Source organism: Sciurus vulgaris (assembly GCF_902686455.1).
Source record: "Sciurus vulgaris genome assembly, chromosome: 5".
Classification (NCBI taxonomy): Eukaryota; Metazoa; Chordata; class Mammalia; order Rodentia; family Sciuridae; genus Sciurus; species Sciurus vulgaris.
Genome location: NC_136465.1, coordinates 160,118,895 through 160,138,899, shown reverse-complemented (window position 1 = coordinate 160,138,899; position 20,005 = coordinate 160,118,895). Strand labels below are relative to the sequence as shown.

Here is a 20,005-nt window from a genome sequence, read left to right as displayed (position 1 = left end):
CAGGTTTGATTAAAGGAGGTGAGAGTAAGAAAAGCCATTTTGAAGTTGAAAAATGTAATTGAAGTAGAAGAGAATGTTTTGATTATTATCATGAATATCAATACTAGTCTATTAAGATTTACAATGAAGATTAGGTTGTCCTAACAGAGATAGTGGTTGCAATTAAAAACAAATAGATAAAAAGGTTGATGTTACTATAATTTTTACTTATTTAATGTATGGATATGTTTATATAAAATTGAATATGGCTTAGAAACTAAGTAGAGACATAGATTAGGAACTAAAAGCAAGGAGAAAATTCTGTAATCCTACCGCTCTAAAACAACTAGTGTTATTAGCATTTTGAGGGATTTCCTAATGGGTTTATTTGCCTAGACAACTGCATTTTGTTCTAGTTGTAGTAAGTGAATATATTCAGTTTTCTCCTGTCTTTGGTCTTTTTAATTAGTATCTTCTGTCACTTTATATTATTTCATAGTGATTTTACGTAACTCTCCACATTACAATACAGTTGTCCTGTTGCTTCATTAGAATGTTCTGATTGCTTTGAGATTCAGAAGAGTGGATGAGAGAGTGAAGTAGTTAATAGTGTTTCTTTGCTCAGCTTTATAACTTGGTAGCCATCTTCTGTCATAAATACTTGCTTAAAGCTTTCATCTTACACTTCTCCAAAAGAGAAAGAATAATATGTTAACAAATAAGAGATTTTGAGATTATTTGTGAGGCAGAAAAGCTTATTATAGACCATTCTATCCCCTGCCCCCGAGAAATTATTATCCAAAAACCTGAACTCACCACATTTTAAGAAAAAAAGATTTGTAGGGAAATTAATTCTTGTAGTTTAATTTGTATCATTATTTGTCCTGATGAAGAAGTGAGAAAACATGATTAAAGAAGTACTGGGGAATGTTATCAGCCACAATCTGAAAATATTTAATGGCAAATTCCAGAAATAAATCATTCGTGAGATTTAAATTGCATACCTTTCTCAGTAATATGAAATTTCACCCTGTCCTACCTCCTCTTGCCTGGGACACGAATCATCCCTTCCTTCAGGGTATCCATGATGTGTACGCTCCCCATTTGGTAGTCACTTAGTAGCTGTCTAGGTTATCAGACTGACTATTGTGGTGTCCAGTGCTTGTGTATAGGGTTAGGTACTATATAGGTTTCAAATTTACACTGATGTCTTGGAACATATATCCATGTAGTTAAAGGGTATGTGGGGGGTGGGGGGGTTCCGTAGTACTAGTATATCATAGGCATAAAAACTAGTCTTTTAAGGCTTTGAAAAATACAAGAAAAAGTGATTTTTCTGATTGGAATCAATTTAACAATTAATTAAAAAGTTTGCTTAAGCCTCTAGAATTTAAAGTTTTATAACTAGATTTCATTTTTTCATTTTTTTTAAATTCCCCATTTTCATTGAGTTTCTCATTTACTAAGTATACTGTGCAAACACTTTTGCGGCATGATCATAAATTTAATAGCTATACTATGTATAAGTTATATATGTGTAAAATATATATTTTTTGATTTTCCATAAATTATTTTAATATTAAATTGCTTATAATTTGAAAGTTGTTAATTTTTAAAATTTGCTCTTCATTTTGATAATTATTATCAAAGTTCCATATACAGTTTTGTGGCCTGTGATTTATGGAAGATTATCTTACCGCATTCTTTTTTTGAATGCTGGGGATTGAACCTGGGGCCTTGTACATGCTAGGCAAGTGCTTTACCACTGAGCCACATCATTGGTCTTATCTCACAGTATTCTTATGTATATATTATCTTACATTATACTTATGTATATGTAATTATTTTGGGAAATTAGAGATTCGTATCTGTCTTTATGCTTCAGCAATATTCTGTGCCTTTTCTCTTCAGGGAGAAAAATATTAGAACTCAAAACCATTTATCTCTTTTGGTTTCTCTATATATCTAAGTATAAAGAATATATTATATCTCTTTTGAGAGGTACCAGAGCATTTATAATACTAAATAATATCCCAAGGGCTTCTACATAGAAGTAATATTTTTCCTGTAGGATATATAATAGTGTATATAGAGCTTACATTTGTTTTCTTTTAGTATTTGGAAGTAATATTCAAATACACTTCTTTTAATAGTTACTGTTTACTAGAACAAGGGCCATAAATATCTAAACATAATAATTCAAATATTTACTGAAGTATTGGGTTCATACTCAAATTGCTTATAGTTCTCCAATGTTTAAATTTTATTTTTATTCTTATGTAATTCAGAAAATATTTTAGGGAAACTGAGTTATGGATACAAAAGAAAATGTATTATGTTATTTTTCATGTCTTCCTTACTGAAAATACTTAGGTTTGCTTGTTTGTGCAAGTTCATGTGTGTTATTTGACAATGATAATGCAGCTTTGAATCCTTTTTAGAGCTCTACAGTAACCCCATCTACCCAGCAAGTAAAGACACCACAGACGTCAAATGCGCCTGATCTAAATGATGCAATTGTGAAACTATTCAATGACTTTGATGTTAAAGAAACTTCCCATCACTTAGTAATTTCTCATCTAGACCTACATATATGCGATGATATTCATGCAAAAGAAAAAGGTAATAAGATCTGCTTATTTCAAATGGTTTTAACTTTATAGAATTGACTACAAAACTAAGTTGTTTAACAAATTATACCCCTGGAAAAAAGCTGGTCATTCCTGTTTCACTGCCAGAAGCCCACTAGCGTTTGGGGAGTTCAGCAGGTGAGCTTAACTCAGGCACAGTGTTTCTCGGACTTCAGTGAGTATTAGAGTCAAGCTGAAAATCTTTTAGAAATATAGATATTTGACCCATGTACCTCACATCTGAATCGGAATCTATATCCAAGAAAATTGTTGCTTTGGATTTTTTAAAGCTGAGAAAGTGAGAACACTGAATACTTAACAGTAGTAGTTACTCTCCCTTCATCAGACAAGGCAGCCAGGAATCAGCTATCAGATAAAAGGATGGGGGGACAAAGCTGAAGTTTTAAGATTTGTAGAAGGACTTGTTTTTTCTTTGTCCACCTTTGTGGCTTTTGTTTTATAGTTGTCGTCTTCTGCTTTAGTGATTTGAAAGGAAAATCTAAAAGTTAAAGCAAACCAAAGTAACAAAATGAGGTGGTCAAAGTAAAGTACTAAGCATTTTTTCTTAGAAAGTACTCTTTCTTTTTTTTTTTTTCTTTTTCTGAAAGTATTTTCTAAGCTTTTTTTATATTCCTCTTTATTATTCCCTCATAATGGAATGATTTTATTTAAGGGGAAAACCCCACTGCCACATATCTCTTGCACTGTAATAGTCTGCAGTTAACTTCTGCTATTCACTGTTCAAAAGGTTCTGAAATGTGGCAAAACCTGACCTGATCAAGATGTTATTTTTCATCTTAATTTTACCCATGTAGTGGAAATATTTAAAAGTTTTGCTGCAGAATTACTATTTGTTATTCCTTAGTGCTGCCTCAGAAACTACTGGGAGTATTGGATGATACACAGTATATACCATATTAATTTCATGAAATCCAAAAATTCTCAATTCTGAAACATTTAGTTCTATGGATTGTAGGAAGGGATTATTGCTCTATACTAAAAATTCTAGTTGAGGTAAATTGGAGTTAACAGATTATAGAAAGTGTATACATAACTATGTCTTAGGTTATATTTTCTTTACTACTAGTTGATTTGCCCATGCTGTTTAAAATCTGATTTTTTTTTTTCTTTAGTACTGGGAATTGAACCCAGGGCCTCACATGTGCAAGGCAAGATTTCTGCCATTGAGCTGTAGCCCCAGCCTTTTAAAATTTTATTTTGATATAGCACCTACTAAGTTGCCCAGAATGGCCAGGAATTTGAGATCATTCTGTCTCAGTCTTTCAAGTAGCTGGGATTGCAGGTGTGTAGCACCATGTTTAGTTCAGAATTTAATTTTTAGTTTGGAGTTATGCCAATATGATCTACTTTTGATCATACTTTAGCTATGTTGTATTAGACAACTTATCTAATCTGATTGACTAAGTTTTCTCTTTGGTAAGAGGTAGAATGATGTGATAAAGTGGTTAAGATTTCCTGGATTCAAATCCCAGCTCTTTGCTTAACTAGTTTTATGATCTTGGCCTATTATCCTCATTGTTCCTCAATTTCCTTATGGGCATATTGTATCTCTCTCTTGGCATTATTTGAAATGAATAAGCATGCCTAAAGAATTGAAAACAGTGCCTTACATATGGTTAGGGCTTATAAATGTGAAGGTTCTGCTCCTATCACTTAAGTATTTAGGGGATTTAGATACTATTTTATCCTTTTTAGTCCAGCACTTAGCAAATAGTAGGGATTCAGTGCATACTTATTAGATTGGAGTGCATTTCCTAAAATTTGTAACATGTCAGTCATGGTAAAAGAGATGGATTTTACTTTATGGACTTCAATTATGGTATAGATTTTATGTGGCATATTGTTTCTTTTGTTTGCTTAATGTTTTTTTCTCTCAATTTTTTCCTTTTCTTCTCACAGAGTCAAACAGACGTATTACTGGAGGTGCTATGCAACTGTCTTTTACACAGCTAACCATAGATTATTATCCATATCATAAAGCAGGTCTGTATAATAATTTCTTTAATATATGTAAATCTTGCTTTAAATATACATGGTTAATTAATTTTAAGGGTTCCCCCCTTCCCCGGGGTGTCTTAATTTCTTAAGGAGAAAAGAGATCAAAAGACCTTTACTACTTTTCTCCTAGCACAGTTTTACCAAGAAAATACAGTTGCCATAGAATATATTCATATATTTTGTATTGAAGTTCATATAGATTATTAGAAACTATAATTGTTAGAAATTGACAGTTTTCTAAATTACTGATTTAAAACTTGTTTAAAAAAATCAGAACACAGCACACATGTATTTGTGCTATTTTGTTAGTTGTGACAAAAGCCAAGTAATTAAAGTTTTGAATTCTCCCCACCCCCCATTCTAGGGATATAACCCAGGACCTCATGCATGCTAAGGCAAGCACTTTATCCCTGAGCTACATGCCTAGCTCTTGCATTTTTAAATAATATATTTATATTTATATTACATGCAGGTTTCTAGGTACTTGTTTTTACTTTTCTGTACTTTCTAAATTTCATCAATAAATGAAATTTAATAGGCTCCTTAAGTATTGATAGGTGGTTTTCTCTCAAATAATAAAAACAAAATCAGTATGATTATTTATAGCCAAATTAAGTAATATAACTTAGCACCTATCTCTGCCTTTTGGTAGTATGTAGCTTTTTTATAATGAATTTTCCAGAATTTAAAAAATGCAGTAAAATTTAATATTCATATTTCTACCTACTAATGTTCATTATTTCTGTATCACTACCTGGCAATATTTAAAGGTTCTGCTATTTGTTTTAATTTTCTTTTGAACGGCTTTGTCTTATATCCTATCCTGATGTAAGTAACTTACTTACTATCACCTAAAATCTTAGAAATTGTTCATATCTTGGAAGATAAAACTTTTAGCCAGAGTAAATTTTCCTATTGTTTGTAAGTGCATATAATTTTTTTTAGTTGCTATATCAAAACCTAATAGTCTTGAGTTTGTAATTTCCTTCCAAAAACATGTATCTCTTTATGACTGATGTCCATGGTGAGAAATTCATTTCTTAAATGTTTAAACATTCATTATCTCTTTGATTTTATTGATTAGATTATTGTCAGTTGCTTAACAAATATTTGAAATTATTTACATTTTATTTTATTTTATTCTTTGGTACCAAGGATTGAACCCAGGGGCACTTAACCATTGAACCATATCCCCAACCCTTTTTAAAAATTTTTTTAAATTTTGAGCCAGGGTCTTGCTAAGTTGCTTAGGGCCTCTCTAAGTTGCTGAGGCTGGCTTTGAACTTGTTATTCTCCTCCCTCAGTCTCCTGAGCTGCTGGGATTATAGGTATGGGCCACTGCGCCTGGCTGAAATGATTTTTTATAGTATTTTTCTGGGATTCTGCTCAGTGGAGATTTGCCAGAATATTGAGCATCTACTGAAAATTGACCAATCTTCTTGTGCCTTTGAATTGAAACTTGAGTGCTCTCCCACTAAGGATGGGTTCCAGATAGAAATCCCTCCAGATCATTTGTTTTTAATACTCTTTCCCTCTATTCTAAATATCTTATTTTTTAGAGAAGTTGTAGGTAAAGGCTGTAAATTTGGAGGGAGATTAAATACTCCCTTGAGAAAATGACTAAATTTTATTAGGAATAGTCTATAGTAGAATAAATGAAAGTTGTGCATTGTGAAATATTTGTTGTTCATTTTACAGGAGATAGTTGTAATCATTGGATGTATTTTAGTGATGCAACCAAAACAAAAATTGGATGGGCCAATGAGTTGTTACATGAATTTGAGTGCAACGTTGAAATGCTTAAACAAGCTGTGAAAGATCATAATGTAGGTTCACCTCCTAAATCCCCAACACATGCCTCTCCCCAGCACACACAAACAGGTATTTTACCTATAACAACATTATAGCATTCTCCTAATTGTGTGTGTGTGTGTGTGTGTGTGTGTGTGTGTGTGTGTTTAGGGAAATTATATTTACATAATATTTTCTGTAAATAAGTATTATTTCTAATCAGTGTTTAAAAATTGTGCATCCTTCATTCAGACCAACATAGGCTTATGAACCAAAGCATTTTCAAGAATAATATAAGAAAAGAATAGTTTAAAAATAAAAGTAGTACCCAGATAGAATTTTTTTAAAACACTTAAATGCCTGGTAGGTTTCTCATTTTTAACCTTGTAGAAGAGTGACTTAAGTGAAATATAAATATGATTCCTGTTTGAAAATGAATAGTTATCACAGAAACCTACATTTCTTTGTCATTTTATCATTTGTAAAGTATTTCCACATATATTTTCTTGTTTGAGAAATTAGCATACACTTATTTTTCTAGTTGCTGTGTTACTAATAGAAGAATGCTGTTAAAATAATTTTTTAAATAAGTTAAAGGGAGTTTTTGATTCTCACAGAGAAGGATTCCACACTGAAAGGGACTTCTAGAACATCTTCAGTTTTATCTCAACACTCCAAAGCCAAGCTTATGTCAAGTTCTGTTGTGGTAAGACTTGCAGATTTCAATATATACCAGGTATGTTTTACTTTTTAACTTAGGTCTTTTCATAGATACTTATAGTATTCACATAAACAATAACTAATGTCACCATTTTATTTAAAAACATCTTGGCTAGTTTTGTGAAATGGCTAAATTAGATGGTACAGAAAATATTAATTCATTAATTTTGATTTTTGGGGTTACTTAGAATTAGCCAAACTGTGAAGTCAAGGGCATAGTACTTCAGACTGCCAATGCTGCACAAGACTTCGATACCAATTGCAAGTTCGGGCATTTCCTAAAACTATCCTCAGGTTTAACAATTGACTCAAAAGACTCAAAGAACTCACTGTGATCTATTACCTTTATCATAAAGAAAGAATACAAATTAGAAATAACCAAAGGAAAAGATGCTTAGGTCATCCTGGAAGACTTGTAAATTTGAAACTTTCTTGTCCTCAGAATGTTTTAGCGTCCCAGTACAGTTGTGTAATAAAATGCATGAAGTATTATTGCCCATGTAGTCAAACTTAGGCATAGGATGAACTAATAGCTAATGAGCCAAAGCTTCCTCTCCTGTAAACACAAATAAATGCTGTCAAGGGTGGGCAGCCCCACAGCCACAGTCATCTTTGCATGAACTGTTAGTTGCCCACCATGAATAGGAAATAACATTTCTTGTTATATCTCAGGAGCAGGAACAAAAGCCAGAACACTCTTCAGAGGTCTAATTTCTTTTCTTTTTTGTTCTTTGTTTTTGGTACCAGGGATTGAACTCAAGGTCACTCAACCACTGAGCCACATCCCCAGCCTTATTTTGTATTATATTTAGTGACAGGGTCTCACTGAGTTGTTGAGGCTGACTTTGAACTCAAAATTATCCTGCCTCAGCCTCCCAAGCCTCTGGGATTACAGGTGGGCACCACTGTTTTATTATGAGATAGGGTCTCCCTAAATTTCTTAGGTCCTCACTAAGTTGCTGAGGCTGTCTTTGAATTTGCACTCACCTTGCCTCAGCCTCCCGAGTTGCTGCGATTACAGGTGTGTCCCATTACCTTCAGCTAGAGGTCAGATCTCTTAATACACAGTGGTCTGCGTGGAAAAAACTAAAATGCCCTTTTCACTTTGTTGGACTATTAAGTATTGGCCATAGTGTGGAAATAATTTTACAGCTAATAATTCTGTCACCTTTATAGTAATAGGCTTATTCAGGCTATAATCATAATATGGTCCAATATCATAAGAGACCAACAAAGTAGAATATGTTTCCTATTTTTAAAAAATAGCCTAACAGGGCTATAGTTGTAACTCAGTGGTAGAGCATCTGCCTAGCATGTGTGAGGCACTGAGTTCAATCCTCAGAACCACATAAAAATAAATTTTAAAAAATTGTGCTCATCTACAACTAAAATTTTTTAAAAATAAAATAACAGCTTAACATTTGTGTTCTGGTTTATATTGATGAGACTATTACTTTATCTGACAGGTTTTTACTTAATTCAGTGGTTCTCAGCCTTAGCCAATTTTTGTCCTCTATATCACATTTGGCAGTGTTTGAAGGCACTTTTGATTGTCACAATTGTAGAGAAGTACTGCTGACATCTAGTGGATGAAGATCAGTGATGCTGCTAAACATCATATAGTGCACAGAGCAGACTCCCCACTAAAAATGGTCTGGCCCCAGTATATCAGTAGTGCCAGTTTTGAGAAACCTTCATTAACAGTTATTTTCTCATTGTACAGTTAGCTTCTTTCTTTATATTCTCATTATAAAATGCTGCTTATTAAAAATAGACTTAAATTTTAAGATTTAAAGTGAATCTGTTGGAAAGTGAGGGAGGGGAACTACCCATAATCTAAAATGATTGAGAGAGAAGTAAGAAAACCCCACAGACACAAACATAGCCAAAACAAACCAAGTTAGTAGAAAGTAAAATAGTATCTTATTCTGTTTTGAATAACTTTTTAACCATTTAAGGAAAGAAAAATAAACAGTTGTTTAATAAGGTCAGTTGAACTGGGCATAGTAGCAGACACCTGTAATCTCAGCAACTTGAGAGGCTGAGATAAAAAGATTGCCAGATGCTGCCTCAAAATAAAATAAAAAATGTTGAGTGGTAGAACACCCCTGTGTTCAATCCCTGGTACCATCCCCCCAAAAAAGTTGACACATAATTGAGAAGGATTTAGTTCCATTTATGCAGAGAAAGTCTTTAATTATGGACGGTAAGGAACTAACAAATTCATAAACTATGCAAATAATCAGAAGATTATTGTAAGCAGAAACATTATCCATGGGAAAAGTATTCTGCTTCATTTGAGGAATATACACTTTTGTTGAATGAATAAAAAAAGTTAAAATAACATCAAGATGCACCTCTATGCCTACTAAACTAGCTTAAATAAATAAATGAGTAAAACTTTATTGATTGAGCTTTGAGGAAATTAATATATACATTTTTCCTTCTGGTTCTGGGGATTGAGCCCAGGAATTACTCTACAACTGAGCTACATCCCCAGCCCATGCTTTTTATTTTGTGACAGCCCTTGAATTTGCAATCCTCTTGCCTCAGTCTCCTAAGGCCTGTATTACAGGCATGTGCCAACATGCTCCCATCTTCTACATTTTTTGATGTAATTAAAAATTGGCTCTTTGGGGAGAATGAAAAAAAATCTAACCATAACATTGAGAGATACAGATAGAGATAGAGAAAACCACCTACTGATGACAAAGTCTTTAACACATAAGTCTTTAGAGTCCAAACTATAACAGTCATTTAAGAAAATTATTTAAAAGATCAAACTATTTGACAAAACTCTTTATGGCTATATTATTTTAAATTACTTATTGTGGTAAAAGTAACAAATTTACCATTATAACTATTTTTAAATTTACGATTAATCATCATTGAATACATATTTACATTGTTGTGTGACTACCACCTATCTCCAGAATTTTTTCATGACCACAGACTGAAACTCTTTATATAACTCTATTGTTTTTCATAATAATGGAGAATTTATGATGAAAAACTATTACAAAGAACATACTGCGGAAGCATTCTGGCTGTGAGGTCTTGGATCTACATGCTGACTCTGCCATTTATTTATATTATCTGATAGCATATCTTTATTATTATTTTCCTAGCTTCTCTTTTAAGGCTCAAAGTAATAATTTTGCAAGGAATAGTGTACAAAGTTGATTTTGTAATTGATAAGAATGCCAGATGATTATAAAGTTTTTTAAATAGTTGGTATTATTTTACAATAATTTGATATGAAGTTAAATACATAATACATTTTGCATTGGCATATACTCATTAACAAATTACTGGTGGTAGCATTAAAAGACTATAAAAGTGATGTTCAAGTTGCATAAATTCTTTGAAAATGACTTTGTTTAATGTGGTTTTTTTTTTTTTTTTTTTTTTCTCTCTCACGGTGCTGGGGATTGAACTCAGGGCCTTGTGCTTGCAAGGCAAGCACTCCACCAACTGACTATATTCCTAGTCCTGTTTAATGTGATTTTAACAAAAAATTATTTTTCAGGTCTCTACAGCAGAACAGTGCCGTTCTTCCCCCAAAAGTATGATTTCCTGCAATAAAAAATCCCTGTATCTTCCACAAGAAATGTCAGCTGTGTATGTAGAATTCACAGAATATTACTATCCAGATGGAAAGGATTTTCCAAGTAAGTGTTTGTTATTTTGTAATTATTTGGAAAGTTTTTTGTTTTTTGTTTTTTTTTTTTTGTTTTATAAATGTGAAAAAAGTCCACTATTTTTCACTCTTGTAATCCTAGTGTGCAATATGTAATATAACATCCATACATATTATTTGTTCATATATACTTTTCCCTCAGTACTTTTGTGGCTTCCTTGGTTGCAGAAATTGTGTGATATTTATGACTAATTTTTATCCCTGAAGTTTGACTCATTTTTGTGCTTAGAGACTATTGGTTAATTGAAGAATGAATGAACGTTAGATTATTTGTAGAATAAGGTCATTCTTTTGTAAAACTCTTATTTGTATGCAGCTGTGTAAAACTCCATTTTATTGAAAAATCAAAAAATCAAAAATTGAAGTTGTCCTTGTAGACAATTATAGATAATTATTTTGGCTTTTTTTAAATGTCCACTTAACATTGGGGGTAACTTTTGGTACTTATATTTTATTAGAAACATTGAATTTTTGAAGTTTTGTTTGTAAGTTTCTCTGACTTTCCAAAGTTAAAATGATTATACATTTGTGTTCTTTGAATATTAAAATGTTGTGCTATTGTCTCAATTCCTCTGAGTTCTTCATGCCTTCGTTTATATGGTACTTTTTCCATTATTTTCAACTAAGAAAGTCAAAGAGAAAACACATTGAGAAAAGATTAGATTAAATAAGTTGTGTTATCACAAGTTTTTGACTTTTCTTTCAAGTTGTAATTCCATGCCAGGTGCAGTGGCACATGCCTATAATCCTAGCAGCTCAGGAGGGAGAGGCAGATTTGCAGATTCAAGGCTAGCTTGGATAACTTAGTGAGAGCCTGTCTCAAAAACATCTTTGAAAAAAAATTGGGGATGCAGCTCAGTGGTAAAGCACCCCTGGGTTCAGTCCTAGTACCACTACCACCACCAAAAAAAAAAAATAGGTGAAACTCTAAAATTCTTAGACTGACTATGTCAGTTTGTGCCAAAGGAATTACATATAATTCTGTCCTCTAATCTGTACATTTTGTTCTAAAACAAAAAATTACAAAATTCTTTTCTAGCATTTTAAACCCTCACCCCTATATACTGCATAGTACAGTTTCTAGGTTATATTTAACTTTTAAAATTTATTGTGAAATTTTTCTAACAAAGACAAAAATAAATATTGAACACCCATGTGTAGAAATCAGTTTGCAATTCTCAGGCTACTTGATCTCTATTTTAAACATGAGTAAGCAATCTAACTTTTTAAGAGTATATTAACTATTTTTTACCATTGTGAAAGTAACAGACTCATTACATTTAAAAAGGAAAATGTCTAAAATAAAAAATTGTCCATAAGCCTACAACTTAGAGACTTCTGCTAAAACCTAAATATATTTAGTTGCATAAATACCATAGACAATGTGACTTAAATAACATTTTCTCACAATTCTGGGTGATAGAAGTCAGAGAGATCAAGGGTAATTTTTTTCTGAGGATTCTCTTCTTGGCTTGTAGATATCTGTCTTCACATGGACTTCCCACAATGTGTGTCTGTTTTGATACCTTCTCTTACAAGAACATCAGTCATGTTGGACTAGGGTCTACCCATATGAACTCATTTTACCTTATTTCTCAGGTACTGGGGGTCAGGAACTTCAACACAGGAATTTGGGAGGGGGAGTATAATTCAACTTATAAGTATAGTGTTCATCCTGTTTTTAATATATGTGTTTCTTTTACATATTTGATTTACATCCTTTTCCCTTAATGATATGAGCATATTCAAGGTTTCTACAAGCTCCTTTTAAGTATCTCTGGGGCTGGGGATGTAACTCCACGGTAGAGCCCTTATCTAGCATGTACAAGACCCCGTATTTGATCTCCAGCATTGCAAAAGATTCCCCCAAAACCAAATATATTTCTTTATATCTACAAAATGATCTATTTCATAAAGATATCCTTTCCCCGTCTATTTATGAAATAGATTGGTTTGTAGATCTTTGTGCTGTTCAGTGTGGCGGGTTCCTTTCTCAGCCCCCTTCATTCTCTCTGTTATAGCTTTGAGTACTAGTTCTCTTGTCTTCTTCTTGGCTAACATAATCACACGATCTGAGCATTGATATTTCCTATCCTTTCTTCCCTTCCAGACCATGATACAATCTCTTCAGTACCACACTTCCTTTCTCTGCTCCCAAGACAAACACTTCCACATCACATTATACATCTTTGAAAGACTTGAATTATTACATCTTTTTGGTCTCATGTCTGTCTCATGTAATAAATTGTGTGTATATGTGCTTTTTTTAAGGAAACAAATCATGCTATATATACTTTTTGAATTGTGCTTAGCATAATGCACAAAAAGTAGTTGACGTTCAGTGAATCTTTGGTAAATTGGGAAAGAAAATAAATGAATCACATAAGCAAAAATAATCACATGTAAGACATTGTTACAATATTCTCTGTCTTCTGGTTTCCCACACTTTGTATTTATTTTCCTTAAATAAATTTGGTCTAAAAGTTCTAGATATGCATACTTGCAGCTTTGGTAGAAGCAAATATGTTAGAATTTTTGGAATAAAAGATCTTCACCACACTGTTTTGGTGAAACACAGCTTTTATGAGAGAAATAATTGTGGATTTTAGGAAGTAATGTGTCTTAATTGTACGTGTTTATTTTGGGAGAACTATCAAAGAAGAGTGTACTTATTTAAATGCTCAAAAGATTACCTGAGTTTTACTTTACCTCCAGATTTATTCTAAAACTTGATTAAAGTACATATTCCCAACTCTCAAGGAGTTCTGCCTAACCTACCACTCTTGTGGGATATTGGTCATTAGACTTAAAGGGTACAGATTAATAGAGTCAGATAGTAAAGTCCTCATAGAAATGTCATTGAGGACTACAACTTTAATGTGATACTACATCAAGATGGTAATATTTTTAAAAGTTTGCTTCTTCATAAACACAACCTTAGAGAAAGAAATCTAAATAGCATTTCCTATTTGTACATTTAATTTTAGGATGCTCAAGTGGTTCAGTCAGCTAATGCATTTAAATGTTTTAGATTAGCCATGTATTTTTCAGTTAGTGAAGCATATAAAATTGTTGTTTTTCTATGTTTGATATCCTTCACATATCCTTCGAATTTTTTTGTACATCTCAATTTTTTTTTTTTTTTTTTTTTTTTTTTTTGGTACCAGGGATTGAACCCCAGGGTTGCTTAACCATTGAACCATATTCCCAGCCCTTTTTATTTTTATTTTGAGACAGGATTAGATCTTCCTGCCTTAGCCTCCCCAGCTGCTGATATTACAGGCATGCTCCTCTGTGCCTGGCCTTATTTTAAGAGAGAATAAAGCTTATTAAAATATCTTTTCATTTATTAAGGAACATTTAGAACTGTTTATTAACAGGATTTTAATTTTTTTTTCTCTGCAGTTCCATCTCCCAACCTTTATAGCCAGCTGAATGCACTGCAGTTTACTGTGGATGAAAGAAGTATTCTGTGGTTAAATCAATTTTTGTTGGATTTAAAACAGAGCCTTAATCAGTTCATGGCAGTTTACAAGTTGAATGACAATTCAAAATCTGATGAACATGTTGATATTCGAGTTGATGGCTTAATGCTAAAGGTATTATATAAATAAGTGGCTATGAGACCAAAACCATTTTTATGGAAGAAAATTTGGTAGTTTATAATTGCCAGGGTATAAGATATGTATTCAAATATAAATATTATGAAATTTCAGATTTAATTCTGATTCTCAATCATAGAAGCTTTAAGGGACTGCTTTCCCCCCTAATTATATATTTCTGATGGATTTTTAAAATCTTTCTGTAATTTCTATCCATTTGAAGGTGAGCTGTAGAAGTAAGATTAAAATCAGTCATTTTTGTTTAACTTAGAGCTGATAAAATTTTTTTCTAAGAAAGATAAATTATATAATGAAGCTTTTAAATTATGAGTTTTATTTTTTCATATTTATTTTGTTCTTAACACCCAAAGGTAATAAGTATCTTTTTACTTGTTATAAGTAAAAAGTATAGCCAAGTAGTTTAATATAGTTTAATAAATGAAATGGACTTGTACATGAGTCACATTGTCAGTTTCTAGGTCTGTTGCTAATAAACTAGATTTATATACCTTTAATCTCTGTTCTGTAAAATCACATAATACTTAACAGTTGTATTGCAGAAATATTCTAAAGATCTTCTCAAGGATCTTATATAATATAACTGATAAGGGCATGTTTTATAACCTTCAAATTATTTTTCGAGACTGAGTTCTATAATGCCTTTACATTTTCTGAGTATGGGTAGTACTAAAACAAGTCACCTTTACCTCTCTGATAGGAATATTCTGAAGACTGGATTTAATTTACCCTTGAGAATTATCTTAGAAATGCCTTGAAATAATCCTCTTAAGTTTATTTTCTTAATAGTTTTCTTCCAGAAAACTGATTCTAATGATATCTATATAGTCATCGCATTCGTTCTTCCAGCCATCTTCCAAAACATTTGTATTTAAAGTATCTTAACAGAAAAATACCCTTTCCACACTTGGTACTTCTACTGCATACTCAGGGCATGTAAACATTTTGTAATAATGATTCAACTCAACTGTATTTATTTTTATGGATTTATTTTGTGAAAAAATATGTTCTATATACATTATTAACTCATGTTTTCTTTTTAAAGAATGTGCTCTCTTCTTATTGGCCAATCATCTAAGTACCTTTGTACATGTGACTCATGTACAAGTCCATTTCATTTATTAAACTATATTAAACTACTTGGCTATACTTTTTACTTATAACAAGTAAAAAGATACTTATTACCTTTGGGTGTTAAGAACAAAATAAATATGAAAAAATAAAACTCATAATTTAAAAGCTTCATTATATAATTTATCTTTCTTAGAAAAAAATTTTATAAAAATACCTGAAAGAGGAGAGTTTGTGTTTAACAACTAGATAGGGAAATGGGGAAATGGCAAGAAAAAGAATTTCTAGTTGTGTTCTTAATTATTTTATTTTGAAGATGTATGGATTTGTAAGTTGGACTTGATTACTTTTTTTTACCTTCTAGTTTGTCATTCCTTCTGAAATGAAATCTGAATGTCATCAAGATCAGCCACATGCAGTTTCCATTCAGAGTTCTGAAATGATCGCCACAAATACAAGGCACTGTCCAAACTGTCGACATTCTGATCTAGAAGCTTTGTTTCAAGACTTCAAAGATTGTGATTTTTTTAGTAAAACATATACTAGCTTCCCCAAATCTTGTGACAGTTTTAATCTTCTACATCCAATTTTCCAGAGACATGCTCACGAACAGGATACCAAAATGCATGAAGTTTATAAAGGAAATATTACTCCCAAATTGAATAAACACACTCTTAAAACTTCTGCTGCCATGGATGTTTGGGCTGTGTACTTTTCTCAGTTTTGGGTAGACTATGAGGGAATGAAAAGTGGAAAAGGACGACCAATAAGTTTTGTAGACTCTTTCCCTTTATCTATCTGGATTTGTCAACCAACAAGATATGCTGAGTCACAAAAAGAGCTGCATACTTGTAATCAAGTATCTCTAAATACATCGCAAAGTGAATCTAGTGATCTGGCTGGCAGACTGAAGCGGAAAAAGCTCTTGAAGGAGTATTATAGTACAGAGTCTGAGCCCTTGACAAATGCTAGTCAGAAGCCTTCTTCATCAGATACATTTTTAAGATGTTCCTCTTCATCATTGGACGCAGATATTCATGTCCTGGTTCACGTTCATAAACATGTCAGTATGCAGATCAATCACTACCAGTATCTACTCCTGCTTTTCCTACATGATTCACTTATTCTGCTTTCAGATAACTTAAGGAAAGATGTAGAAGCTGTGACTGGCAGTCCTGCTAGTCAGACATCCGTTTGCATTGGAATTTTACTTAGAAGTGCAGAATTGGCTCTTTTACTACATCCAGTGGATCATGCAAACACTGTGAAGTCTCCTATTTCTGAAAGTGTGAGCCCAGTGGTTCCAGATTATTTGCCCACAGAAAATGGAGAATTTTTGTCTTCAAAAAGAAAACAAGTTAGTAGTGGTATAAATCGAATTAGAAGTGTAACTGTTAATCATATGTCAGATAACAGATCTATGAGTGTTGATCTTAGCCACGTCCCTTTAAAGGATCCTTTGCTTTTTAAATCAGCTAGTGATACAAATCTGCAAAAAGGTACTTCTTTTCTGGACTATTTATCAGATAAACATTTAGGTAAAATAAGTGAAGACGAAAGCAGTGGACTTGTTCATAAGAGTTCAGGAGAAATTGAATCAGAAATAATTGACAGAAAGGATTTGTCTTGTATAGGTTCAAGTAGTGTCTTAAACTCCAGAGAAGACTCAAATATGCTGTCATTTGATAATGATGGTAATCAAAATGTACTTTCAAATAGTTTAACTACTAAAGGAAATGACACCATAGAGTCAGTCTTTAAAGCTGAAGATTTACTTTCAGAAGCAGTTTCATTCCCTGAGAACCTGGAAAAAGAAGAGGCACCCACAGTTAAAACACTTAAATCACAGTCATCTTTAAGGTAACAGTGTTGGAATTTTGGGAGATTTTTGTTTTGCTGAGTGTATGTGCACGTGTGTATATTTTGTTTTGGGGCAGAAAATCTTGTGACAAAATGTGATATTGTTAACAGAAAAAGATTTTTCTCAAGATGAGAATTCTTTGAGCTTATTACACCTTTAAATATAATTTAAAAACTTGTGGATACTGGGCATATATTTTAATTTTGTTAGAACTATTTTTAAGTTAGAATTCTTCGCTCTAAGTGTAATAATATTATTTTTTCTATTGTATACATGAAGTGTATTGATTTTATTTGTGACTTATTAGTGGTTTTCATATATTTATAAAGTAATGCAACCATCATGTGTACTGATTTTTTATTAATTTTGTTAACAGTGGAAAGCCTAAGGAACGTCTCCCACCCAACCTGGCTCCACTCTGTGTTTCTTATAAGAACATGAAAAGAAGTTCCTCACAAATATCACTGGACACCATTTCACTTGATAGCATGATTTTGGAAGAACAGTTGTTAGAAAGTGATGGAAGTGATAGTCATTTGTTTTTGGAAAAAGGTAAAACAATACAATTTAACAATTCTTATGTATAAACAAGTGTTAGAATAAAAAATGATATTTAAATATTTTCAGTTACATTCAATAACTATTATGTCTTCCCACAAAAGGCTCATTTTATTTAGACACAATATTAGAGTACCTTTCCATTGGTTATTCCATTTCTTCTTATTTCTTCCTTTTTATAGCTGATACCCAGCAATCATGTGTATGCAGTTATTTAGATCATAATGTAGCCAACATGAAGGCTACCTACCTTTATTTCACAGACTTCTGTATCTTGAAATTTGGTTAAGTGGGCCTAATATGCATAATGGAAATATGTGATTTCCCCATTTCATTCAGAGATATCCAGTAAAGTCCACCATGAATGACTTAGTATGAGATGTAGTCGTATCAGTAAGGCATTGGAGACTGTGAATAAAAGTAAAATTATGGCCCATAGGCAGAGAATTATTGCCACAGACACAGAAACATGGGAAAACAGAGGCAAATTGAAAGAATTTTCTATTGAAGGGAAATAAACCTCTTGGTGCAGTTGAAAACAGCTTAGATAATTAATAATAATATATATAACATAGGTAATAGCAAAATAAGTATTGATAATAAAATCACTAGAATAGCTGCTTTTATTACTAGATACCCTCTTAGTTCATTTTGTGCTGCTATCACAAACTACCACATACTGGGTAATTTATAAAGAACAGAGATTTATTTTTCATAGTTCTGCAGACTGAGAAGTTCAAGACCAGGGCACTGGAAGGTTTGGGTTGTCTGGTGAGGGTTATATATATATATCCTGAGGAGGGAGATATGCTGTAATCTCATGTGATGGAAGGCAAAAGGCACAAGACCCTAAGTGAACCCTCTTTTGAAAAGACCTTAATCTCATCCCCTGAGGCTCCCTCAGGACCTATAGGCCCCGCCTATTACCTTGACAACACATGAATTTTGGAAAAGACACATTCAGATCATAGCAGGCATATAAATAGTTTATCTCATTCATTTTGAACTGCATCCCTATAATAATAGTAGCTAACACTTATTTAACACACTTTCTCTGTTTTGACACTATTCTTTGTGCTTCCTATCATATGTTAATACATTTATCCCTCAGAACAATCAATACTGTACCATTATTTTCAGACAGGTTAAGTGACAAACCCAAGTAACACAGCTAAGTAAGTTGTTTAAATCCAGATATTCTGGCACTAGAGCCTTACCAAATTGTCTCAAGCCTCTGAGTATAAACATTTATTCTTAGCCCCATTTCACAGTTATTGAAATAGAGGATCCCAGAGGTAAAATAATTTTCCTATAGTCACATAGGTAGAACTGGGATTGTCATTTTTTGTTTGTTCTTAGCTAACATTTAGTAGGTACTTAATATACCATTTACCATTTTAAGCATTTTACATAATATATTTAATCTTCAAATAAATCTGAGACAGGGACTATTATTGTATCCATTTAAAAGGTGAAGAAACAAATTCTAGGGAGGTTAAACAGCTTATCCAAGGTCACATAGTAAGTGGTAGAGTTAGCATTTGAACAGAGACTCTTTTGAGCTTGAGCTCTTCTGTCTGAACAGATTAAGTTTTCTTAACCTCATGTACTCTTCACATAAAACTCAGGGAAAAAAGCCCTCTACTTGTTCACCATCACTTCATGAGAGATAATAGTCTGCTTTATCTGATAGATGTCATTTAGTATCAGTAGTAAACATTTAATGAATATCCTAATCACTCTGTCAGCTGCTTTAAAATATAGTGTTTCCTTTAATCCTCAAAACAACCATATAAGAGATTAACAGATTAGAGTTTCCAATAATTAGGTATCTAGTTCAAAATTAGATAGCCAAGAAGTAATAGAGGCAGATTTATCAGCTAATCTGTCTCAAAAGCCCAAGCTTTTGAGCAGTCATCATGCTATACTAGCCATCCAGATTTGGGGAATGATTACCACGTGTAAACAAAAATCCCTAATCTAATTCTAGTATAGGTAATTCATAGCAACCTCCTGTTTGGCACACCAGTTAAATGTCAGTGAGATACTAATGTGG

The 20,005-nt window shown here is 32.5% G+C and overlaps 1 protein-coding gene across 2 annotated transcripts in view; it reads left to right on the top strand.

Annotated features, from left to right (window-relative positions):
* Positions 1-20,005, top strand: part of BLTP3B (bridge-like lipid transfer protein family member 3B) — a 120,419-nt gene that overhangs the window by 82,742 nt on the left and 17,672 nt on the right. For both annotated transcript variants that reach the window (XM_079141338.1, XM_079141339.1), the window contains 8 exons: positions 2,421-2,601; positions 4,530-4,613; positions 6,327-6,509; positions 7,037-7,155; positions 10,669-10,810; positions 14,245-14,438; positions 15,895-17,390; positions 17,768-17,943. In XM_079141338.1, coding sequence (XP_078997464.1) covers positions 2,421-2,601; positions 4,530-4,613; positions 6,327-6,509; positions 7,037-7,155; positions 10,669-10,810; positions 14,245-14,438; positions 15,895-17,390; positions 17,768-17,943 — 2,575 coding nt within the window. The remainder of the gene's footprint in view (positions 1-2,420; positions 2,602-4,529; positions 4,614-6,326; positions 6,510-7,036; positions 7,156-10,668; positions 10,811-14,244; positions 14,439-15,894; positions 17,391-17,767; positions 17,944-20,005) is intronic.